We start from the raw sequence: 26,722 nt of genomic DNA, 5'->3' as shown, positions 1-26,722 counted from the left end.
TTATGTCATGTGTTTGAAATATCACAGGTCCCAGCGTTTGAGATCAGTGAATACAACTCGCTACAACGCATCTCAAAATTGTATTTCCATATCACGAATACAAAGACAAGCATTTTCCATTCTTGTCATTTCTGGCAACAGTGAATTTCCGAAGCAAGGTATTTCCCGACTAACAGTGCGAAGCTTGACACTTCACTTCACACACACTGTGAGGCCTTCCAGCAGCCTCCCGCGCGATGTCTTGTCAGCGGCGCAGCCAGCCCGCAGCAGACCAGGGTCGTGGGAAGCGGCGTGCGAGGATTCACGAAACTGCGGAGGACGGCGTGCAGCCGCGTCGCCGGCGGGGTCCATTTGCGAAACTCACCCCGGCGTGGGAGGGGCGGGTCAGGAGAATCGTACGACACGCCCACCACTATCCGCGAAATCCATCTGAATGGTAACCAGAGGGAAGCATGGCTGTCATGGGAAAGCTCCTGGCCTTTTTGCCAACATAAAAAACGCAACACCCGCTGTAAAACTCGCCGTGATACTCTGATAGGAAATGCCAGAAAACAACGTCCAGATGAAGAGGCTTCCCGCGATGTTTCACCTTTTACTTCATGTTTGCAATATTTCAGGAAAAATATGGGGGAGCCAAGCAAACAATGAAATAATTAACAACATGGAGGCTGGAAGTTTCAGAGGATTTCAGGGAGGGAGGCCGGAGGCTTCAATACAGTAGTCAAGTGTGCCGTTGAATATGGGTCGTGACATGAGAACCGCGGTACTAATTCAAGGGAACTAGTCGTACCCTTTAATATCCCGGTGTTTAATGCCTGAGCGTCTGTTCAAGCACAGCAATTATTCGAACTGGTCGCCGAGCACGTGAAAAACCCACACGATGACGCAGCACAGCAGGGCAGCAGCCACAAGCTCGCTCGGGGGGTTGTGTAAGACCGGGCACAGCGGCGGGCAGCCCTCCCCCCCCCCCCCGAACTCCGGTGGCTCGCACCCCACCTGGGCCTGCCAGTGTCTGCCAGGCGGTGCAAGAGATAGGCACGGGCGACGCCACAGGAGAGAGGGCGGTGTCGACCGCAGCGAGACCCCACACACTGCAAGTCAGGCTCCCAGGTCAGTCGTGGTCTGTGCGGTTGGGACGGTGTGATGTCTTGCGGACAAGGACTCTGTGCTTTCATGCTACATCTGGTGCGTAATTTTGTGGACAGCAGCGGCTGTTCGTTGTTTCAGAGCAGCGCAAAAGGCTGTCTTGGCTTATTCAAATCGCAATTGATTTTCTTTTTTTAGCTTTCCTTTTAACGTAATAGTCAAAACCAGAGCTACCACTTTTGGGGTGCTGAAAACCCGTCCCAAAGTCCAAAATGGAAAACCAACCCACTCCCGGGGGGTATTTGCTCAGAAAAGTCGCAACCGCGCTGCACACAGGACGCCGCCTGCCTGTCCCCATTGGAAGACGTGATGTGCCTTGTCCCACTGATGTGTCATGTGTCATCTGACACTAATGTGTCATTGCTTGCTTGATGTGGCGGCGTGCTGCGCCATGTCTCTCTTATGTGCCAAATGTCATGTCGTATTGATGTGGCGTTTCATGCAATGCCACCAATAAGCCACGTCGCGCTTAAATGCTTGTGAGAGAGACGCCACCTGCTGGATATGTTCCGACGCTGCGAGTTGAAAGCAGGACTGCATATTTCCAGTCAGTACAATTTATGTCACCATTGAATGCATTGTTTTGTAAGCAATATTAGTCGCGGGGAGTCTGACTCCACCACCACAGTATAAGACATTCTACTTCGATGGATGATGTTTGTCAACAGACCTTAAGGTGCCACATCATCATGAGACATATTGAAAACGTGTCATGGCTCAACTATGATGAAAACTGCAATTTAAGTGGTAGATTATAATGTTACTGTACCTCAGTTGTTCCAGCGGCCCGAGAACGATCGAAAAATGCCGACTGCTGCAGGTATGCGGGTGCATAATTTAGCTCATCACCGTAATTAGGCGTCACACTGTCAGCATGCATAGCTTTGGAATTCTGTGTCGACCGCTGTAAATTGCAGAAATATTTCATAAACTGGGGACGCATTCCAAGATTGCGTTTTGTTCCTCGCGTATTTAATTTGCAAACGGTTCGTAGTTGCACGTGATAGCCGCCGGGTGTGCATGAAACATGAGCCGCCTGCTACGACTCCTGACTACATTTGCCACATACATGAGGTCGTAGGTGGGGTGAGCGAGTAGGTCGGTATTTACATGGAGTCACATATTTACAAAGAGCTCTACACCCCAACGTGCGAGATGGGATCGTAGTATTGTAGTCGAAATTGGCAATTCGATGGGATGTTGTTTCACGTCATGCAGTGAATTACGAGCACGTGAGACGCGCTAAGCTAGGTTTTCAGTACTTCGTTTGATTTTGTTCCTTCGGAAATTCCTGCGCGCGCCTTTGTGTAAAGCGAAGGAATATTTTGTTTCATCCTGCGATTTCCAAAAAGATCAAATAACAACAATATAGCCAACAGGGCTCCAGGAGGTGTTCATACTCATGCGAACGTGTCATTTGTTTCCGAATCAAGGTCCCAACTGCTCGGTGGTGCGTAACGAAATATATATTCTCTGGCTTTTGGCAGTAGCGATACCTTTTCACAGCTTGAATGCCAAGGCCATTGTGGCGTATGCATGGTACCAGTCTCGCTTTTTTGTCCTGCATTATGCCGCAGAAAGTAAATCCTGTCTCTCTTTAAGCAATTGTTCTGCAACAAAACTCTTCAACGTTGCGAAAATGAGTTCTGTGCCGAAAGGACGGTGGTGCCGCAGCACGCAAAGGTTACAGTCATAACTCATAAGTCGTAGTTCTAAGGGTTAGTGGCGGCTGTTCTGTTGGCCGATGACATCAGTGTAAGTGCGTTACGTCACGTCCGATACTCGCTACCAGGCCTGGCTCACATGAACCAATCATCAACCGCGGCCGTCGCCATACGGTTTGAAAGATGTTAGATCTTTGACAGGATTCTACACAGCAAATGCACTGCACATCTAAGTAAGACCTTACGCAAATCGGCACCGCGCTTTGACGTCAAACTCCTTTAAAATAAAATATAATGCCCTTTTAACTACTTTGTCTCCGGCGTGTCCGTGGTGGCCACGGACGTCCCGGGGAGCTGGTGTAAACGTACGCGATTCACACGTCATATCTTTCAATGCGATGCTTTAGGGCTACCGTTGATCGCTTTAGATGGATGGGAGTGGGTGAGCCTGATCGGCCGTCGCTGTTCTGCTTTTGTCACGACCCGTCACGACCCAGTCACTGCTATCACCTAAGCTGTCGAACCAGACGTCGTCTTACTCTAAAAGCAGCCAACCTGCAAGATAGTGGGACGCAGTAGTTGAACAAACCTTCGAATGGTTATTGGGTTATAATATAAAACGCTCGGCGCTCCCTTCAGTGCATATGACGAGTCGTTGTTTAAAAGGCGCCCGGGTGGCCGAGTGCATACGCGCACTCGGCTGGAGGCGGGGCAATTTGACATTCCTTATACCCCAACTAAAAAAGCTAGAAACACCAAATTCTCGGGGTAGATTGGGCTGCGTATGATCTTACTTCGATCAATTTGGGGTTCTTAGGCCATACTTTTCGGGTCAACTTATGTCAAACAAGGTCAAAATTCAGATTGGTATCCACGGCACCCCTAGAGCTCCTCATACAGCCGCCTTGAACCTAAATACCTACTCTAAACAAAAGGTCGCTGGTGTTCACTTCAGGTCAGCGACCTTGTTTGACGTTTAAAGGTAATGCTGCAAAACCTAGGAGATTGCAATGATTTTTGAATTCAACTAAGCGACAAGAATTACGCTTGGCGACAAGTTCCTCGAAATAATAGATTGATTTGGTTCATTTTAGGTGAGTGATCTCATCTGACTGATAAACAGTTTAAGAAAGATGTCTTTTGCCGCCCCGTTATAAGAAAATTTGTAATAAGCACCGGAAACCACCGCATACGGGAAAGCCTTCCGCTAAAAGGCAGGTTGGTTTTCACTTCGTTCTGATTTTCATACCTAACCCAAGGGCAATGTAATTTGTCGTGGTCTTAAAATAAATTGGCTAACTATCTAAGAAACTATCTCAGAGATATATGGCTTCATCTGGCACTCCGCTGTCGCATGAGATAGAACGGTTCCACAGCAATCGCTTCCGCTGATAGCCACGGGCTGACTTTGACCTGCCATAGTTCAGCGATCTAACAAGGCACATTTCCTTTTGATAGCGAGGAATCTGCTATTCAGTTGCCTACAGCTAAGCAAAGTTTGGCGTGGTTACGCCGCGCGGTTCGGGAATTATTTTGGGAAATCCCCTGGGGGGTCAAATTAACCCACACCTGAGAGCGTCTTAAACACCACGCACACTTGACGGGCTGCATAACAAATAGACAAGTATGTATGTGTATGTGTCATAGGAACAGTCATCGATCAGATGGTTAATTTCGGTTCAGTCGGTTAAGCTCAAGAGCGTTAAAGTTCGGCGGCATGCTGGTATGATCCGGTTATATTTGCTTTACAACTACAGCACATATGGCCTTATATAACGGGACCTTAGAGGAGCGGCACAGCTCAGTTATTGGATCATTGCAGGTAGCAGTATGGGGCAGCTTTTTCCCTGCCTTCTGCCTTGTGGTGCTGTTGCCATCACGGTACCCTGCGTTATGAGTAACCACTAATTCCTGCGAATGTGACCCGAAATGTGTGATCAGATGACACATGGAAGAAGGGATTAACATTTCGTAGTGCAGGAGCTTTTTGTTCCCGGCACAGTCCCCGCCTCTGCGCCGCTGTCGGCAGGCCTTACGTAACAGAGCCGGCGCCAGCGGCAGCCAGCTGCCCCACGCGTCCGGGCCCCCGCTTGTTGATGCCTCACCAGCATGCGAATCAGGGGCTGACCAGAAGCCGCGCCAGTCGCGGTCCTCTGGCCGCCTGTTTATGTAACGAGCCCGCGGGCCGGCCCCTGGCCGAGCACATGCCAGGGTGACGAGACCGCCGGGTGACGGTGCAGTAAACGGGCGTCCGGGTCTTGGAAATGAGAGCGGCGCGGGACACCCTTGTGACGTCGGCGAACGCAATCTGCGTTGGTCATCGTGTGAGGGGAGACGTGCGTGATGGTTGACGGTCACTCCGAGGCAGGATCAGCATTTTTAGTGATTTCACATCGTGTGAAAATTGACTTAAAGAGCAGTTTAGCCGTTTGGAAAGGGTAGTCGGGTCACTGTGACTTAACATATTATATGAATCCGGTCACATCTCCGACAAAGACGACGGCTTATGTTGTTCAATGAGACGCATGATTGCACGCATACTACCTTCAGAATGGCTGTGTCGTCAGTGCGGATGTCAACTGTGCCATCAGCAATTAGAAACCCTCGATTTAAGTGTGGGTGACGTTTTTTTTATAAAATGCACACAATTACACAATTGCAATCGAAATTGACCCTGGAGTGCGGTGTTGTCCGTAAAATATCATACTGAAGATAGAAGTGGCTCAGCATCTCGGGGAGGTGTCAAATATTTCTGGTTTCCGAACGCGTCAACTACCTCGGTTATCTGCGCCCGGGGAGTTCTTTTAAAGCAAACATGACCGGGAGAGCATTGCACGCGGGGCGGACATCCAGACACAAATCTCAAGGCCGAAAGAAACAATGGAATGGCTGGTTGGGAACAGAGTTCCAATCGCTGCACTTCTGGGATAAAACGTGTCCCGGGCAGGAGATTGCCCGAAGTTCGCGGCGCCGCCTGCCTCTTGCATCAGGCGAACCGCTTTTGAAAGAGGAGTGGAAATATAGAGGTAAGATGTATGTGTACATACATAAATATATATATGCATGCATAATCACTTATATATATATATATATATATATATATATATATATATATATAATGTCATAATACGCATTCTATTGGTCATACGGCTAACAAGGCCAAGAAACATATATTTGTTGAGTTGTTCATAACTGGCATTCGTGGGCACGATTTCCAGATATAACGGCGGTGGATTAGCTTTCAATCAAAGTTGTGGAAGGAACGATGACGTAATCAATCACTGACGCATTGAGGAGCATATTTCCTCAACAGAGAAAAAGTGAAGTCTAGAGCAGTCTTTTCCATTTAAGAGCATATCAACCGTTATAAGGAGCTTATTTCATCACATCTGGTGCTTCAATTATCTTGAAACATGGAACATTTCATTTAGATCCATATTTCGCTGCGTTTTTATGGCCACGCGGTGGCGTGAAGCACCCGCAAATCTGCTTTGGCCACATTCTGGGCGCGACAGTACATATTGTAAGGCCACTGTGCTGATGCCAAATACCCTCCTATATGCAAGAAGGCCTCTGTCCTAAATCAGGATGCCTTTGATATAACACCCTTCGCTGGATCTGGAGACCCATTTTGAAAATTGGAAGGAAGAGCTATCTTGTATTAGGAGGACCATGCATGCATCAGGATGTCCTTTACTGGAGCGGGAAGCCCCGTTCTAGGGCAAGGAGGTTCTTTATCGTAAGACGCCCTTGGATTAGTCACAGGCTATCGACTAGATTTTTATTTTTAACTGCTGACACTATTCATGTGGATATTAATGCCTGAAACATTACAATAAGGTGGGGCATGCGCCTTTAGTATCCTCTCCCGTCGAATATTATTTTGTCCGGGCGCTCCCCTGCGAGGAGGCCCCACTTTGTTAAAGAGGCCCCCTGAAAAATTTTGACCCCGTCTTAAAATGAGTGGTGCCGCCCGTGGACTAAGCTAAAACTTCTCAAAGCTGTTGCACCACAAGGCGTGAATTCTGCAAAAAGGAAGGTACCAAGTGGATCAACACAGCATGCCACAACGTTATGCATAATCAACTGCTCAAATACTTTTTGGTAGACACTGCCTTTTTTAATTGCCAACCCCTCTTCGAAATTTAAGCGCGGATGGATCAAATAATCAAATCAAAACCGGTTAAAAATCCAACCCACCCGAGTAACATGGCCCATCCATCAGGAGCGCGCCGACATGTTAACATGTCTGCCATGTCATGCGTTGCCGGGACATGCCCATTTCACCCCATTTGCCGCCTCAAACGAGCCCGTTAGATCCACCTGACCGGTCAAGCAAGGACGCGTGAAAGCGATAGCCTGTCACAGACCGGATGGCTGTCGAGCAGCGCCACGGGCGTCACGTGACCTGAGACTGGGAGGCTGGGCTGAGCTAGGCGGCCCCGCTCCCCGGGCCGGCGTGGAATAACAGTGCTGAAGTGTCGTGGAATCTTGAAGGGAGGGTATGTCACGCAGCATGAATGTTTTGCCTGACTAAGAAAGGCCTTCAGATCCTAGTTTTTCGGCACTGAGTTCAAATGTTTATGTTGAGTCAGCTTCCGCGTGAGTGTAACGTCATTCATTTCATAACAGCGTACGCCGTCAGAATCCCTAACAGCGCGCGCTCAAGAGCTGATCCCCAAACCGAAGGCTGGGTCCGCCTCTGGGCTTCAGGGACGCGCAACGCAACGACTTCTGCTTCTTCGGTTTCCGGTCTGGGATCGCGCCGCAGCGAGCGGGCGGAAGGCGTTTCCGCTCCCATTCCGCCTCTCTCCGCGCCCTATTGAGACATGTGCGCCAGGGCCGGCGGTGCACGCGCGGCATGTTGTGAAATCACCCCGGGCTCTCTTGTCATGGGCATCTTTGTTCGCATATCTGTCATGCGTGTTTGTGGCTGCTGAGGGCTTAGTAGGTTGAAAAGGAGCTTCCATGGCAGTGAATGGTAGGAAAGGACTTGTTGGCAGGCGCAATGTTTTCAAGATAGCAATACTTTCAGCGTATCTGGAATTCTTGTGGTGAAGCAGCAATAGTCTATGTCCGCAGACATTCCACACGTCATTCTTTGAGAAAAGCTTACGTTGCAACTTTCAAGTGTCAAAAGTGAATTTTTGAGTTATATGTACAAGACTGCATGCACGCAGAAAAAATGGAAGAGTAACATTCAGATAATTGTATCATTGCTTTGATAATAATAATAATCGGTTGATACAAATGAATGAAACCAACGTGCATAAAAGTGCAGTGTTCTCATTTATTTTTATCAACTTTTTGGAACACCGGGGATGTAGGTGTTGGGTCGCCACAGCCTTTCCAACCACTAGACAAAACGTGGAAATAGGTTGAAGCCATTTTCCCTGCTCACCCACTCAAACTTTTTTGGAAGATTCTACATCCAAGTAACGCCTTGCTGAAGCTCGAAAATCAAGGCTGGCAGGAGACTCAGTTAAGATGCTGGTTCTTGCTGCCTACCTTGGTATCACTTAAGACTAGAAACTGGTCGTTGCTGTATCTCTTGCTTCATCTTGAGGTGTATGTCAGTTCTTGCTGGCTCTCTACATGTCTTAAGCTGGGTCTTGGCTCTTGCCAGATCTTTCAGCATAATACCAGGTTGCATCTCGGGTCTCGCTGGTTCTGTTGGATTGGTATAAGACTGGATCTTGGTTCTTGCTGAATTTTTCGGCTTATTGTAGGCTGAATCTTGGTTCTTGCTGGATCGTTCCACTTCAAATGAGTCTGGGTCCTGGTTTCTGCTGAATCTCTAGGCCTGATACCAGACTGGCTCCTAGGTTCTTCTTGGATCCTGAACCAGGAGCCAGGAACCGGTTCCTAAGAAGAAACCTTAAGAAGTAGGCACACGTCTGGGCGCAATTTGCTCATTACCTTTGCTCATTACCCATCACCTGCTCCATTAATTCGACGGGTTATGACCTACTAGTGATGAAGCCAGCATGTTGGAGGTCAGAATGCCCGAAAAGTTAGTAATCGACACCGGCGTTGCGGCACGCTGGGGAATCCCGAAGCAACGTCGGCAAGATCCCGGCCCGGGTTCACAGGGTCGACTTCGGCTACCCATGGCTAAAGCTGTCCCTGCACCCCAGAACCAAATATGTGTGCCGTCGCTAATAACAGCTTGGTTTCCATTTCTCCATCAGCTCTTTACAGAAGTGAGACTCAAAATTTGACAAGCGTAAAAGGCATGTAAACAGAGTTGCTTCGCATTTGCATGCGAGCGTAAAACAAGCGCTTGCTGAGCTTTTCAGAAGAGTGCGATATTCGTATGCTGAAATGAGACAGAAACACCGCGTTTCAAACAAATGCAAATCTAGGGCGTCTTCATAATCAGTAAACCTGCGAGGCACAGTTTTTACTTCTTCCACGGCTGCAGCCTTCCTCGTAACAGAAGTTACGTGTCGCCATGTGCTTCATAGGTCGCTGGTCAGAACTATGGATACACCGCAGCGGGTTCATAGTAGGTAAAGTCAACGCAGCGCGCAGGAAAGCGTCAGAAAACGCTTGGCGGGTAACGTTTGAATGTTTCCTTTTAAAAGTGACGGTGTAAGTTCAAACCTACGAAAACAAGAAGGCAATATGGGTAACTTTTGAAAGTGGTCACATTATACGACGAGGACCTGAGAACCTGAGTGTGGACGTGGACCTCGAGCAGAAACAAGTCACCGACTCAAAGTCGGCGGTGCTGAAGCCTTTTCAGTACCGCATACCTATTTTCGAAATTTACGTACACGCCTTGACTCGGTCATTATAACTCTGGTCACTAGTGCAGTAACGGGACATGAACTGTAACAAGATAACACGAAGATCTTGTACTCTTGAATGAAAACGTCATTCTTGCCCACTGCACACCCGCGGTTGCGCCTCTTCTTGCTTTTTTGCTTTCTTGGAACCCCCTACCGTCCCACCCGTCCCAGATAGAAAAATGACTTTGTGTTTGTAAGCACTTGTTTCATGGTGCTTTCTACGTTATCCTTGATCCTACCTGCCATAATTAGCCGATCCAGCTCATGCTCATTTTTTTCTGCGACGTTCTTGTCCGACAGAACTGCGGGTGGTTTGACATGTCGTCCATACTCCTACACAGCGCAGCAGTCAGCACGGGCTCATACCAAGGTGTATTCGTCGTACATAGCAAAGCACCTACCGTCGTATTCGGCGGCACACCTACCAAAGGCAGGTCACCCTACCGGCGTAAACAATCGTGTCTGGCCGCAACGCCAGCTAAAGAGTTAACACCACTTGAGGGAACAAGCGAAGCAATACAATGCGATACAATTAGGGCCATAATGCACGCAGGAATTTGGCAGATTAAACTGAGAAGATTCGGAGTACGAACATACCTCGGATCATCGATGGATTACCCCGTCCGAACGACCAGGAACATGTGCCGCCGCCCATGTCTATTAGGCGAAAAGTACGTCATATATGTCAACTTAGCGGTTCCTGGCTGAGATCTCCGTTTTGAACTTACGATGCGGCAACGAAATTCTGAGACAGCAATGGCGGGCTTGCCCTCCCAGGGAATCGCAGTTTGCCCATTACACTGGGCGGTGCCAAGATAATGTGTGAAATGCATAACGATCGTATCGTAAGGTACTTGGCTTCGTTACAAAATCCATGGTTCTGAAAACACCCTGCTGTCAGTTTTTGCTAGGATGTTACATGCTTTCTCCAGGCTGGTATCAGAGCGTGACGGCCATGGTCACTGGACGGCATGGCCGAGACCACCCACGCACCGAAATATCGGGAAATATTTGGATGTTATGGGCATGATGACCGTGGCCCATCCTCACCACGCCTTTTCTTTTTAAACCATGGGAAGTTACGCTCGTGGAAATCCCTAGTTGGTGTGGGGTGCCTGCTTCTAGTTGTGCGAAGGCTGTTTGGGTTTGGAATGAAAGGGAAGTCCCTGGTGCCCCGGAGCGCATCCTAGCAAGCCTGGCATAAAGCGTGACCGATCACGACACTAGCTATCATGGCAGCTTTAGATACCCATCGCTACGTGTCTCCCCGGGAAATTCTGGTTTTTCTGTGAGACAAATATTTGCACAAGAGTGATAAGCTCTGCAGCCATTGGTCCTCTCATCTATGTAGCGACGGAGCCATATCAAAGGGAACGCACAAGACGCCAGTGTTCTGAACACATCCGTCGCGGCCGCTTCCGACATCCGGCCGTTCCCCAACTCGGCACCTCGTTGCTTCGGCGCATTCGACACTCGCCAGCGGTGAACGGTCGACCTAACCAGCGCTGCCTGGCGCCCTGCCGAGGTCGCCGCGGCCAGCTCACGAGCGCCACCTCACGAGCGCCGCTCCCGGGGGCTCGGCGAGGAGGCGCGGCGGCTGCGGCGGCGGCCGCGCCTGAGCTTGACGAAGGCCGGGGTCGTGCGGTCGCGGTCTGCGCTGACGGCGTGCTCGGCTGCCAGCGCGCAGCGAAGTCAGATCGTATCGGCGCTAGTCTGGAGGTCGGCGGCAAGTCCGACGGCCTCCAGTGACACCAACTCGGCGGCCGAGGCGTGGGTTGATGGACCATTTCTCGATGGATGCGGTGATTGCTTTACTTTTGCGGACTTGAACGTGGTACACTCAGCAGGAGTCAACTTACTCAAGCGAGTCATGCAGCCCTGGTGGAAAAGGAAAGGATGTGGGTGAAGAATGCGTGGAACAGAAATTGACCCTGATGGTCTCAAGTCTGTTTTCGTAGCAGGCATGCAGTGCACAATGCATGGAGCACAGTATTGCACATGCATACTCTTTTTCACGAGCATCACAAGCCCAATCCTGTTGTGTGGTATCAAAAAAAGGCTGTGAAAAGAGGGCGCTACGATATCTATGCAGGCTTTGTTTTAACTTTTTGTTAGGACATGCGTATCTGCTGTGTTCCCGCACACAACCGGACGGCTGACCATGGAGCGGGTGGCATACGGCCATCTTGTTATGTCATTTGATGCAAAACAGTTATGTCACCAGACGTCGGCAAGAGATGGCCAGTTGAATGGTTTCGTGCGCCCATTACCAGGCAAGAAACAGGTGACGGTCACACCCGATGCGTGGAAATGCGAATACCACCATCATGGCGCAAGCGGAAAAGTACAGGCTTGGCACATACTTGGGATTATATATATATATATATATATATATATATATGCATATATGCATATATGTACATATATATATATATATATACATATGTATGTATGTATATATACATCTGATGGATTTGATATGCATACCTTGGAGATTGTTTGTAAGCAAGACAAGATCACCGAGGCTGTAGCGGCCCTCTCCGTGTGAGAGGCGCGTCCGGCTGGCTCCGCCGCCGCTGATCTCCGCTCACCGGTATGCTAGCACATATGCTCCCCTGGGGGTCACCCAGCCAGCCGTGGCCGTGACAATAACGTCCTTGAGGGCGCCAGGGGTCAGCGCACCTCATGGCCGCTGCAGGACGACGCCGGGTTCAGCTGGCCGTATATGGCCAACGTCGCAGTCACGTGCAGCGCTACACACATGCCACCAGTTCAGTGCACCGGTTAGGATGGGTTTTCAGCGCCTCAGCAATATTATTAAACGTGCGCTTGCCTTGCACTTGCCCGTGAGAACGCCAGATAGCCCCCGTTAGAACAATATCCGACCGTGACCTGTGTCAATGATTGGGCAGATTTACCCGTTGTGCCTAACAGGCGCCGCCTCAGGATGTATTGCCCTGACTCGCAAGCTCTAATTAATGATGTGCCGATGTAGCGTGAGTTACGCTGAAGATGTGACAGCCCATCATTATGCAGATATTATTTTCCGTTGTTGTCATTGTGAGAATTGTCAGTATGACGCCTGAAATGAAGGATGATCTGTCCACAAGAACACATGCCACCACTCGCACATGTGCATTGATGGCAGGCGCAGACAAACAGGCTACACATCGCGCATACTACCGTGTCAGTGCACGTGCATGCTGCAGGAGCTCGGCTGAACTAAGCCATAAATGCAGCATTTGATTTTCCATTTTGATAGCGTATCATGTTTGTACCGGCCGGCCAACTTTCACCACGGTTTAGCCGCAATGTAATTATTATATTTGATAATGTAGGCACAACGCCATCGCGAAATATTGTTCTTTCAATTCAAGCAGCCTTTAATCAGCGTGGACCAAAGGCAGAGCGAGCGTCGCGCGTAAATCCATTTGCTATAAAAGTCAGTCGGGGAACGTGCACCGTATATGCTTGACGCTGATAACGGACCCAATGTACTCAGTCGTGAATACCGACAGTTTAGCGGGCGCTCGTAAATCGCTACCTTCTGTTCAGTATGACGGCCGGGCCCCCACTTGCGTTGGACCCCTGACCGCCGCACTGACCCCATCAGCGGGCGCGCGGCGACGCGACGGTTTCACTTTTCTCACCGCCGCTCCGCTCAGGTCGGGAGGTCACGGCAGGGCAGAGCTGAATGAGGGGGCGGGGGCGCCGAGGCCCACCTCGCTCGCGCAAAACCCGCCTGTCTAGGCTGCCGAGGATCGGAGCAGCCGCAGTGGTGGGAACCGGCACGCGTCAGGATGGGTGTTATTAGCATTCCGACGGCCGGACGCGCGCTGCGGCGCGCTATTTTCAGTCGATGTTGAATAGTAGCCTTATAGGGATTGCCCTACGTTTATGGGAGCGGAGGGGGCAGGGGGGTGAACTGAAATAGCCATCTAGAAGACCTTTTGGTGCTGTTCACAACCCTGCCCTTTTTAAGACCTAAGCCCCTTTAGTTTATGAGCTAAACGCCCGCGAAAATGGGGGAACTATTTCGGGGGGAATATTTCAAAGTGACCTTGGCATTCATGACATGATAATCCAATTCAAATCCTGCCACTCCTTAAGCCATGCGGCGATCAAGGCCAAGAAAATATATTATCAAGGCGTTCATATCTGGCGTTTGTGAACACGATTTACAGATATGACGGCCGTCAATTGGTTGTCGATCAATATTGTGCAACGTGCGATGGCGAAATCAAACCATGACAAGTTGAGAAACATATTCACCAAACAGAGAATTTAGCTGTCTTGAGCGGTCTTTTCCATTTGAAAAGCATACCAATAGTTATAAGTGAGCTTGCTTCATCATAACTGATGCTTGCTTCAGTATCTTCAAACGTCAAACGTTCCCGGTAAATGAAAAACTGCTCTACAGCCGTGGAGTTCCAGCGGCTTTATGTGGGACGTAGAGCACGGCAGCACACGGTCTGCGAGGCGTGCTCGTCTTAGATCGTTAAGTCGTGCGAAACAGATCGGCTGAGGTTGGCAATGTCCGAAAGCGACACGGGCAAAATGAGATCTGGACAACCTATAAGAGAACGGGAAGTAATCGCTGGTGCTCACCGTCGGCAGCCAGTGGGGCAAGAGCCACGTTTATGGTCGTCTCGAAGCCACGTCATGGTGCATGCTGCGCGTCATGTTGTATATGAGTGTCTGATTTGTTGTTACTTGGAAGTTCAACGGGAATCCCGCCTTGCGGTAGGCTGGCGTGACTTGTCGTCATCAAGTCGCCAGTCCAGGCGCTGGGGAAGAGTGGGGAGAGAATATCAAACTCAATGAAATAATTCAGTCGTGAATGTAGCTAAAAGACACGTGCCAGTTCGTCCAGGCGCATTACCCCTTCAACACGGTGTTCAAATACTCGTGTAATAAAACCCATGCATTTAACTGTCATTACTGGGATCCCGTTATGTCTGTGAGCATGCAATCGGGTGGATTGCGTGTTGGTCTATGAGTCACAACTAAATTTGCACTTAAATGCCCAGCTGTTTCCTTTCATTCAAGAGTTAAAGAGTTCATTTACCAAGGAAATAATGCGCGCGAAATTAGTTCGTTGCGTGAGTGCTGAGCTGCCTGCATCTCCATCACGCAGGTGATAGTGCAAGTGGCGTAGCATGAGTTGTGCATTTCTCCGTCGTCACTGAAACGAATAACAGCATTGTGGGTAGACTGTTGGAGTATTGCGCAACACCACTGTAAATTACACATCGCTGCTCAGTACGCATCATGGATCTATAAGCTAAGGCATATATATATATATATATATATATATATATATATATATATATATATATACATGCATGGGCAAAGCAACTGCGACACAAAGGCCTACGCAAGGTAGGCGTGAGGACATAATTTGCTTCTGGGGGCGGGAAAACGCTAGTTTTTTTCAAAACTGCAGTGGGTTTTGATCGAATGAAAGCAACATCAGCTAGCATCTAGCGTGTAACTCAGAAGTGGTGGAGATGGGGGGCGGGGGGCGGTAAGGGCCTCCAGCCCATGGGGCTTTACCATCCTCAATAGATTCATGCGCATTTTTTTCACCACAAAAATTCTGATAAGACAGTAGTAATAGCATTGTTCCCCATCGAAAAAACAGGAAAATGGAGAGATTGATGCGTTCTGTAACGTATCTTTTTACCCATTCTACTGGTTTATTTACAAAGAATAAGGCTATTACTAGCATCTGATCTGCATGCATAATATTCCTCGCAAATGCACTTAACTAACAAAACGACTGAATATAATTCCGAAATTTAGATATCACGACACATGCTTTGAGTTTAAATCTCGTTGACCTTACCATGGCAGCGACACGTAGAGCTCATCAGCCATAATTTAGCGAACGGCCTGGTGGATAGCTGAATAAATGTATGACACGAGGCTGAAAAGCGTTTGAGGCACCAGGGCAATCCAAGATCGCTCAGTTAATGATCAATAGCTTATTGAACGGATCTAAACAGATTCACATTAAGTACTGCGTCTATTGTATTTTGTGGCGTCTGTTAGTTTGTTTGCTGTGCGTATATGCTGCCAGTGGGTCTTAGACTCGCTCGTTAAGATTAGCTCCGCTCATCTGATATTGTTTTACCCCAGCACGTCGCACCAACTCCGCCTGTATTATTAAGAATGGCATGCAGCCCATGGCCCAGCCCATACGCTGTTTTGTTTGGGCCGGTTCTGTGTGAAAGCATGTCATGTGCGTCGCATATTTGTCTTCACACACGCATGAGTCACAAGCGCAGAGGCGCAGTGAGCCTACTCTCATTGTCCCTTCAGACCACGACCAGTATCTGACTTGGCCGAAGACTTCTCTCTCTCACCCTCTCTCTCTCTCTCTCTCTCCCTCTCTCTCCTCTCATTCGTCTCTCTCCCATCCTCTCATCGCTCTCTCTCTCCTCTCTCTCTCTCCGTGGCCTCTCTCTGCTGCTCCGTCAGTCTACTCTATTCTCTCATCTCCTCTCTCTCTCCTCTCTCTCTCTCTATTCTCTCGCCTCTCTCTCTCTCTCTCTCCTCTCGCTCTCTCTCTCTCTCTCTCTCTCCTCTCATCTCACTCTCTCTCTCTCTTCTCTCTCTCTCTCTCTCTCTCTCGTTCATCTCTCTGCCACAACACACCTCTTCTCTGGCTTCTTAGTCATGTTGAGGGTATGCCCTGAACACGGACATCTGGACTCTTCCCGGTCGCAAAGTCTACCTGCACACCTGCGTAACCTTGTTGGCCGCGCTGCAGCAGCAGGTCTTGTAGTGCTTTGCATTCCTCACAATAATGGTTTATTAACCTTCGTAATTAATATACTTATTTGACCTACCCTGACAAGTCAACACTGAAGCGCAAAAACTTGGTTTGCCATAATCTGCCTCGACCTGGCAGGTAAACCACCGAAACTTGTTTCGAGTAGAAGTAACATCTTATGCACGGAGTCACCAATTTTCGTTGCAGCACGCCGGACATGACATCGGCGGAGACGTGCCCCGCGACGTGCTAGCGTCTCCGCCAACCCCCGCGACGTGCTGACGTGAGAGACTATGTGCCGACGAGGAGTGACTTGCGCGGTCCAGTCCAGGCCTCGCGTCTTTTATCATGTACAGACACAGTCCGTCTGCTGGCAAAAGTGTCCGCCTGGGTCCACAGACTCCCCGCTCGCCAGCGCTAACAGTAGTGTCCGCCTGTGTCCACAGACTCCCCGCTCGCCAGCGCTAACGGAAGTGTCCGCCTGTGTCCGCAGACTTCCCGCTCGCCAGCGGAGAGGCGATGCCTTCCCATCGGAACGGAGGGTTCGTCGGTGACGCGGAGGTCGACTCACCAGCTGCCCTCGAGATGACCCGGCCGGGGGTCGAGGTCAAGCGGCTGTGCGTACTGGGAACGGGCGACTTCGGCCGGGCGCTGACCCGGCGCGCGGTGGCGGCCGGCTTCAGCGTCACCCTCGGCACCAGGAGCAAGGAGAAACAGGCGTGAGTGCATCTCGGCGTCAGGACAGGCGTGAGCAGACCGACGTGAGCAGATAGGCGCGTAAATGTGTTTCCATAGAAGATATTGACGTCAAAATGGAGAACGGCTTTCAGAAGCTATTGGCACCAAGATCACGGGGAAAAGGCGTGCGTGGGCCCCACATGGCTGAAAGGGAAACTTACTGTGAGATGGCTTAGGCGTCACGAAACAAGAAACACAGTTATGTGTAAATCGGAAACATAGGACCTAGCAAATTGAGAGCGAAGTCAGCTATACAAGAAAACGCGCACGGTTGGAGCTAACCACCTGTAAATAATGTTGCGATAAAATATATGTCAGCAGACGAGCCAATGGCAAAGGCATCGTTCGCCGCCGATTGGGATAGCAGCCTTTAAAGGCTGGCCATTGGTCGAAACTCGGAACCTTTCTCGTCTAACCTTTAAACGTCTGTGGCCGAGGTTTTGAGAGCACGGAGTCAGGTATTGCGTTACTCAGTAACCGAGAGTGGCACTAGTGGGTAGCTATTAGTGAAACGGTGCACTGCGGGACAAAATACGTGTAGGTGGTCTCAGAACGATAACTGACTTCGAATTGTTAACCTGCGTCGGTCAAGTAATGACCGAGGCCACTGAACAAAATTGCATCTCACGGCCATTAAATTCAAACAAAGCTTAGAACAAGTGCGGGAGCCATTTGTGCGCCACGCAAATGGAGTGAAAACAGATAGGTGCAATTCATGTTTTCACTTGGAGTGCCCATGACCGACACCCTCGGGTGGAAACGGAGCTTGAAATGGCGCACTTTTAGTGTGGCAGACGGCGCCTTTTGTTGTAGCGGTGCTTGAATTACCGATCAGACCACTCATCAACCCCACGGTGCCGCTCATGCATATTCATAAACAAAATGAAACGAAGATAACTCTGCGCCGGATGATGTTGCGTTGGCACGTTAATGCCTCGCTGTTCCATTAAGTGCAATTTAAGAGCCGCCTAAAAGCATGTTATTAATCGGTTCGACCACACTCCGAGTTTGTTCTTGTGTACGCGTTTTGCCACGGCCCATACCACGTGGCTGGAATGGGCGCTAAAGCCTGGGGTCTACCGCGAGATCACGCCGTGTTAGTAGGTCACCACACCGACCGGTGGGCGGGGTGAGCCGAACCAGTCCCTTCACCAGACCTCCCGCGCTCCCACCATCTGCGCGCGCCGCCTTTCTGCCTCACCGCGCGCTGCCGGGCGGATGTCTGCCGTCGCCGGCTCGGGCCCGACCTGGCCGGCCGCGGCCGACCCGTGTCATGTGGCTGCGGCCATCCGAAGCTCCCATGGCTGCCGTGGTCCCGCGCCATTACCGGCGGGCCAGCTGGCGTTCTCACGCATAAGCACATGTCAGCGCAACGCTGGGGCGGAGCGGGCTGCGTAATGACGAGTGCCATGGCTGCGCTTCACTGCAAGCGGCGCCCGGGTCCCCGCAGTGAAAGCTGTGCACTTGGGAGTGGGAGAGAACCCTGCTAAATAGAGCATGCGTGCCCTTGGTTATTGTCCGAGCTCGTCGGTTTGAACGCATTATGTGAATATTCGAGATCGGTGAACATCTGAAGAGCACCGCGCCGCAAGTCACACTTCCGATATGTCAGGGGCGACCTCTCCCCCCTCCAACTTAAATATGTCTGCTCCTCGGCACATTCGGCTCGTTTTATCACAACATCCATACCCTGGTCCCTTCATCAAATCTTACTGCTTCGATACATACATGGCCAACCCTTTCCACATTTGTTACAGGCCATGCCCCACCGCCACCCCCCCCCCCCCCCCTCGTGGCCATATATGATACATGTGCGACTCGCTGCTTGAAACGGTTTCAACCCGACTTGTATTCTTCCAGTTGAGTACGCGCCTGCTGTAGTGGTTTTGTCACATCCACCATTTAGCGCCTCTGAAACCTGACACGGGGCACTGTTCCGGTGCTGAGGCACCCACAACCTGCGCGAGGACCCGGCCCCGCTCCTGTCGAGGCCGGTCACGGTCAGCCGCTGGAACACAGTGCCGTTCAATTCCCGGCGGGCAACGATTGGCAGCCATTGGAACGCGTGGTGAAAGGGTGACAAATCGGTTTATGGTGCTTTTCGTTACATAAATTGGACCATGTCACGCAGTAGCGGGGCGGCAGCCATCCCCACCACAAACGGGGCGAGGCAGCGCTTGCAGATATCGGACAGTCGGACAATTCGCCTCAGCGGGATTCTGGTGCGGCGCAGTTGTGACGCTGCAATGCGCTTGCGGCGCAGTTGTGACGTTGCTGTGCTGTACTCATCGCATACCGGCCCCTCATGCCAACCTTTTGGCCAGCTGAGTGATCACGTCGTCAAGACGTGACTGTCGTAAACGGTCTGTGCAGTTTCGGGCACCTTGCGTTTTTCGCGCGTCTGTTGCTATGGTACAGAGCAAATTTGAAGCCGGGTACGTTTGTAGACAGCTTTGACAGTATTTGCCGGTCCCTTGGCTATCGGGAAAGCCGGAATGATAATTTAGCTGCATACGTCACGTGTGGATCCCCTGTGTATCGAGGGAAAACTAATTTAGACGCTCATTAAAAAAGTAAACAATTGTTTTTCTCACATCCGGCTGCCTACATGCATTTCAAAACCTCACCGCCTCCCAGCACGTTAGCATTGATTGGTGTGCAACATCTTTCAGCTATGACACTCTGAGGTAGGTGCAGAACCCATGTGATCTTTTCTTTCCGAGATGGTGTACGTAATACTTTCTTCACGACTTTCCATGAATCTTTCAAAACTGTATATGCATATATATATATATATATATATATATATATATATATATATATATAAATTATCCATATCCGCCCGCATGCAGAACCCTGCGGCTGCTTATTTATACCGAAAGGTATCATTCATATCTTTCTGCAATACTAGTCAGACGGAGAGAGACGGCATCTTGGGGCTTTCGGAACCTCCAAGTGGGTAACTAGCAACTCACACCATACATAAGGTTTAATGCCATCATACATCATGTTATAATGACATCATATATTCGATTGATCGCAAATGCTCATTTTGACATATCATATGCCATCTTGTTACGATATACCAGTCGCTCATAATGGAAAAACAGGTCCTCATGTGAACAATCACGATTCTGAAGCCAGATTTGACTGTGACACCACAAGTGACGGATTTTAATTTTTCAAGTGACGTGACTTTAACTATGCAATTCTGGCTTGTTGAGGATTTCATTTGCATGGCTTGATTGTGTAATAACAGTTACACCGAAATGCAATCATCTGTGATATCTATGCGGACTAGTGAGTACTCTATTATCGTGAGTTTAACCGCGCCCTACCAGGGTGACACGATTTTCGACCACCCCTCTCCCAGATCCGTGTAATCATTGAGCAGTATAAAACGACGCGGTAGAGACCACCATACTCGAGCACGTTCTCCAGTGGTGTTCGGATTTTCGGTTTTTGATCAGTGGATGACTTCCTACGTCACAAAACGTGCCTGAGGGCGGGCACAGGAAATGCTGGCTTTCCGGCCTACACGCCAGAGCTACGGAGCACAACGCCACGAATATGACACCATACCGTGCTCTGCGTATCGGGCATGCAGCTGCGTATCGGTGAAACGCGTGCGGCCAATCTGCAAAGCTCCCAGTATGGGGTCAAGTTTAGGATGGTGAATACCAACGATTTTGTACCAATGTTTTCGTCGTCAATGAATACCAATGTTTTCGTCGTCTCGTTGGCCGGAAATGATGCATAATAGTAAAAGGGAATATTCCCCAGTTGAAAATAATCAAGCAAACATCATTCATGATGAAATAAGCCCGCTTTAAGCGGAAAAGACGGCGCAAGGTAACACAATTTCTCTGTGTAATAAATGTGTTCGGCAATAAGCCATTGTTTGATTGCGTCATCGTATCTTGCATAACATTGATTGGCAGCCAATTGACGGCCGTTATGCCTGGAAATCGTGCTCACGAACGCCAGATGTGAACGAACGCCAGTTGGCTTTCTTGGCCTTGATCGCCGTATGACGAATGGAATGGCGGGATTTGAGTGATGTCATTACGTCCTGGATGCTTTGTTGACTTAAAATAGCATGCACGAAACAGTGCACACCTTCGCAGGTATGTAGCTCGGGAACTAGACGGGGTTAGGTCTTAATAAGCGCAGGGCTGTGAACTGCATGTAATGATCTCCGGGATGGCTTTTCGGTTAAAACCCCATGCAAATATAAGACCCTCCCTTCAAAATGATACAAACAAGATTTTTAGATCCAGTTCAGCACAAAGGTGATCGGGGGAACGACGGCTGGTCAAACAGGGTCATCCGAGATCACTGAACTCACTTGACCCCGGTCACCCTGCGACTTGCCTGCTTGATTCACCGTTACGCAGAGACCTCACTTCATGCTATTTACATATCGGTAACGATGCTCCGGTCGCACCCTGTCATTCTTTCGACACTATCTATCCCCTGTTGTTCGCTTCACCCATGAAACCCGATGCGGCTCGTGACCACCCTCGCCTGCTACAATGATCAAAGTGGTTAAAAGCTTAGACATTGTTATGGTTTTTAGTATAACTGGACTGCTAGAGGAGAACTGTAGCTGCGTGGCGTCTCATAAGGTCATGCCAGGCCGCTGAATTCCAGCCACTGCTTGCATTCTAAGAGGTCAGAAGTCAACTGACCACCTAATCATGCCTGATGCAGCCTGCTTACTGCTTCAAGGGTGATGGCTGACCAAGTGAGTCTTCATTCACCTCTTGGCTTATGAGGGGTGAAAGAAACGAATGGCTTTTGAAGGCTTCCTGTGTTACACCATAGCTGTTTGCTTACCTGAGCTAATTGTATTCCAGCTAAATACAAGCAGTTGCTATATACACAATGTTTGGTCAAGTTACATGCGTTCTCACAAAAAACGGCCCACGAACATGCGTCTTATCGCACAGGCATTTAAAAGGCCATTAGACACTTAAGTCGCACATGACATCTGTCGATCAAGGCGAAAAAGAGCTGGAAAGACAGTCTGGGTGTGTGCTGCGTGCATTTTCATACGCTCTAGACTTCAGACATCTGTAATTCCTAGATTTAGTGCAAAAATGTGCCACCGGGGCTAATTTCTTATCACATTTTTACCTGTCCTGTGATGTTAACGGTGACGCGTAAGTGCACACGTCGTCGGAGATGCACAGGTGCACACGTCATAGGTGACGCGTAGGTGCACACGTCATGAGAGATACATAGGTGCACACGTCTTCGGAGATGCACAGGTGCACACGTCATAGGTGACGTGTAGGTGCACACGCCATGAGAGATGCACAGGTGCACACGTCATCGGTGACGCGTAGGTGCACACATCATGAGAGATGCGTAGGTGCACACGCCATGAGAGATGCACAGGTGCACACGTCATCGGTGACGCGTAGGTGCACACGTCATGAGAGATGTGTAGGTGCACACGTCGTCGGAGATGCACAGGTGCACACGTCATAGGTGACGCGTAGGTGCACACGTCATGAGAGATGTGTAGGTGCACACGTCGTCGGAGATGCACAGGTGCACACGTCATAGGTGACGCGTAGGTGCACACGTCATGAGAGATGTGTAGGTGCACACGTCGTCGGAGATGCACAGGTGCACACGTCATGGGTGACGCGTAGGTACGCACGTCATGAGAGATGTGTAGGTGCACACGTCGTCGGAGATGCACAGGTGCACACGTCATAGGTGACGCGTAGGTGCACATGTCATGAGAGATGCGTAGGCGCGCACGTCATGAGAGATGTGTAGGTGCACACGTCGTCGGAGATGCACAGGTGCACACGTCATAGGTGACGCGTAGGTGCACATGTCATGAGAGATGCGTAGGTGCACACGTGACGCGATGACGCGATATCGATGACGCGTAGGCGCACACATGCTCTTTTTATGAAGAGACGCTGGGGATTCCAATCACGGTTAGGTACAGTTACAGGTACAGGTCATCACAGGTGCGATCAGTTAATTGGTCGTGAAGATGCGAATGGGACAACGAAGCCAGCGTGAAGCGACTGAGGAGAAATATCACGGCTACTGCTTTGCTACTTGGGTTAACTTTCTCGGGTGGGATTGGACTCAAATACTTGCACCCACTGGCTTGTTACGCGGATAATGACCTAACCAAGACCTCTAAGCACACAGGACTGAGGATTCATGACGTACCATGCAAGGTCATGACGCGGCTTCTCATTGATACGTAGGTCGTCGCATTCCTTTCTTGTAAATAGAAACTCGCGTATTAACGGAAAGGCGTGACATAAAGTTACGAAGTTATACGCGTAATGGCTAGTCAAAGGTGTCGTTCAGTGCTTCAAAAAGTGAGCTGGGCGGATGCTTATCAGGCATATTACCATAAAAGCCGTGCTTTTCGAGGTTGTGCTCCAGGTGAATGTGTTCACTATGAGGCAATCTCAGGAACACCTGATGCCTAGCACGCGGCTTGGCGTCACTGTCTTCCCTAAGGCAGGTTAGGTTAGGACATTCTATTTCCGAGCCACTGTGATAATAATCTTGACACTTTTATGAAATTCTTAAGAAGCTTTGCATGATAAGCAAAAAATGAAACAAAACCTAAAACTTGCTGCGTAACGCTACATACTATAGCAAAATGCAGACATTTTAACCACCTGTCTTCGCGAAAGTGCAGACATGGCGTGGAGGGCGGCTATGATTTTTTAAAGTATATCATTTTTGGGACAATAGGTAGTGATGAGCTGCATTGTCATTGGGGGGCCACTTTGGCAAATAATCATGTCCTTTTTTCTTCAGTTGAATTTAACGTGACAGTTGGAGTTTAAGTGTGTTACCGGAGATCGTTTTGAAGTCTTAATTTCAGAAATGAGTTTGCTTATCCAAATCCTGGTACAAATGGTCACATGCGCACTTCTGGAATAACACACAAGGCCACCTTGACCTGAGACGGTCATACTCAAGCCTTCCCTTGAATCGCATCGTAACCCCTAAGCGAGCTGGTTACCTCCATCGACGAGCTGGGCACCTGTTGTGCCGCGTACGTCAGGTCTAACCACAAAACGCGTCATGTCTGGATGGTGATAGGCCACCGATCATCAGCCAGGACTGCTCCCAGAGCCACCGGCTATCACTGGCTGCCGGTGCTGCCACCTATAACCAGCGACGTGAGATCACTGCGCGGAGGCAACGCCCTCTGCCCCCCCCCCCCCCCCCCCCGGCTCCTGTATCAAAGGGGAAGCGAGTGGTTGGAGACCGATTGAAGCGAGAGGGCCTGGCGATGACGGAATAACGGCGTCCTCGTTCGTTACATGTCTAGGAATGGTAAGTGTAAGCTCGCTGCTTCAAGGGTGTTAACGCGTGGACGTACATAGAAGTTACCATTGGGCTGAATCGACCAGCTCCACGCCACGGCGCTCTTAAGCTACCCTCGCGTCTATATATGCAATCCAGTGGCCCTTAAACCATCTCATCTTATGATCAGCTAAGTATTGCATAAAGAGTCTGAAAATCATAGATCAGTTCACCTCTCTCTGCCTCTCTATCTCTCTCCTTCCCTCCCCCCCTCTCTCTCTCTCTCTCTCTCTCTCTCTCTATCTCTCTCCTCTCTCTCTCTCTCTCTCTCGCTCTCTCTCTCTCTATCGTACGAACGTATCAACCACGCTGCTTTGTTTTTTAATGCTCCTCGTACATCCCAATGAAGCTCCTTGCTCTCTTTCCGGTGTGGAAGGCTACATAAGACGGATACCAATAGTGATCCCAGACATACGGACTATTCGGGACACAAAAAAGCGACTTGCCTCGTCCTGTGCGCTAGGAGTCGGAGGGAGGGTTGTCATTACCTGAGGAACCCCGTTTAACGGATTATGCGTTCCGGTGCTCGGAAATGCTTCCCCTTCGTTCTCCTTCTCTCATTCGCACTCATCTCATCTTAACGACGTTTTGCGAGCCATTATATCTTGCAGTCAGTGTATGCTGGCGTCAAACTTTTAGCAATATTTCATGTTCAGCCGACCATGTATACGACTGCAGCCGGGTCTTGATGACCAGCAGCCTAGTCCGTCGGAAATGGGGCTAACGGCCATCCTAATAACGTCAAATTTTCAAATGTTTCAATTTGACCCCCCAGTTACGAAGCAGTTGGGCTCAAGTATCGCCATTGGTACATGAAACCTCGAACCTGTTTTTTTAATCAATGACTTAGGAGTAAAGATCGATAACGAAGTACACTTACCCGTATCTGTCTAAAACATTTAGCCACGCTAACCGGGCATCCCACCAATACACGCCTTCAATTCATATACGTTCCAGTAATGCAATATTCAAGTGACGAGCGCTGTTGACAGCTTATTTTGCTTACGTACGATCCGTGTATGGATACAGCACTAGCGTCATTTGATATCGGAGAGAGACCAGATGCCCATGCGGTGCGGGGCCCGCACCATTGGAAATCGTTTCGTTAGAATCTTGTAAAATGTAGCGTGATGTCATATCAAATAGCCGAACAGTTGAATGCACGTTATGTTTTAAAGTTCATGCTGGCCGCTGCGACGCTTGCTGTAAATATGAAGCTTGAAATGGCTCGCACCTATAGCCGTCTTTGGCACCGCGAGCGCGTATAAACGGTGTGATGATGCTTATCTCCTATGCAGGCTGCCGGGAGAGGCAAGCCTTTTTTATACTAATTCGTGCGAGACAGCCTTTTTGAGGACAGTCTACACCTATTCAAGTCTGAGTACCTCTGCCATGCTTCATATTGGTATCTTGGTCCTTTATATCGTATTATTACTTTAAAATGGGGCACTGGTCCGAATCATGGACATTAAATGCTGACCTCAAGGCTCGTGGAGCACAGGTCTGTTCGTGATCAGCTGGATATAGGCCTGAATAAATTGCCCTCCTGTGCGGCACAGACCACTCCGGAGCAGTGATGACCGAAAGCCTGCGCCACCAGACCACTCCGGAGCAGTGATAGCCGAGAGCCTGCGCCGCCAGACCACTCCGGGGCAGTGATGACCGAGAGCCTGCGCCACCAGGCCACTCCGGGGCAGTGATGACCGAGAGCCTGCGCCACCAGCCATTCCGGAGCAGTGAGTGATGGCCGAGAGTCTGCGCCACCAGACCACTCCGGAGCAGTGATGACCGAGAGTCTGCGCCCCCAGACCACTCCGGAGCAGTGATGACCGAGAGTCTGCGCCACCAGACCACTCCGGAGCAGTGATGACCGAGAGACTGCGCCACCAGACCACTCCGGAGCAGTAATGACCGAGAGTCCGCGCCACCAGACCACTCGGGAGCAGTGATGACCGAGAATCTGCGCCACCAGACCACTCCAGAGCAGTGATAACCGAGAGTCTGCGCCTCCAGGGACCTGATGCGGCTGATCGAGGCCACTGGCGCCACCATCGCCTCGCAGGCGGACGCCATCAACTCGGCAGAGCTGGTGGTGGTGGCCGTGGCGCGTCGCTTTTACGACGCGTTGCCGCTGGCGCTGCTGCAGAACAAAGTCCTGGTGGACGTCAGCAACCGTGACGACGCGGTGCGCCGTCGCAGGTCAGCGGTGGTGACGGGCCCGGGCTGACTCCCCGGGG

At 50.0% G+C, this 26,722-nt stretch overlaps 1 protein-coding gene across 1 annotated transcript; it reads left to right on the top strand.

Moving 5' to 3' along the window:
* The first annotated feature begins 1,029 nt into the window (after window positions 1-1,029).
* Window positions 1,030-26,722, top strand: LOC119097614 (metalloreductase STEAP4). Its single transcript, XM_037220655.1, has 3 exons — window positions 1,030-1,110; window positions 16,876-17,101; window positions 26,499-26,722. Exons 2-3 carry the CDS (start codon window positions 16,902-16,904, stop codon window positions 26,710-26,712), a joined length of 414 nt encoding a protein of 137 aa, XP_037076550.1. The 5' UTR covers window positions 1,030-1,110; window positions 16,876-16,901; the 3' UTR covers window positions 26,713-26,722.

Source organism: Pollicipes pollicipes, unplaced genomic scaffold (assembly GCF_011947565.3).
Source record: "Pollicipes pollicipes isolate AB1234 unplaced genomic scaffold, Ppol_2.1 Scaffold_4295;HRSCAF=5057_pilon_pilon_pilon, whole genome shotgun sequence".
In the NCBI taxonomy this organism is placed as follows: domain Eukaryota; kingdom Metazoa; phylum Arthropoda; class Thecostraca; order Pollicipedomorpha; family Pollicipedidae; genus Pollicipes; species Pollicipes pollicipes.
This window is presented reverse-complemented; position numbering and strand designations above follow the sequence as displayed.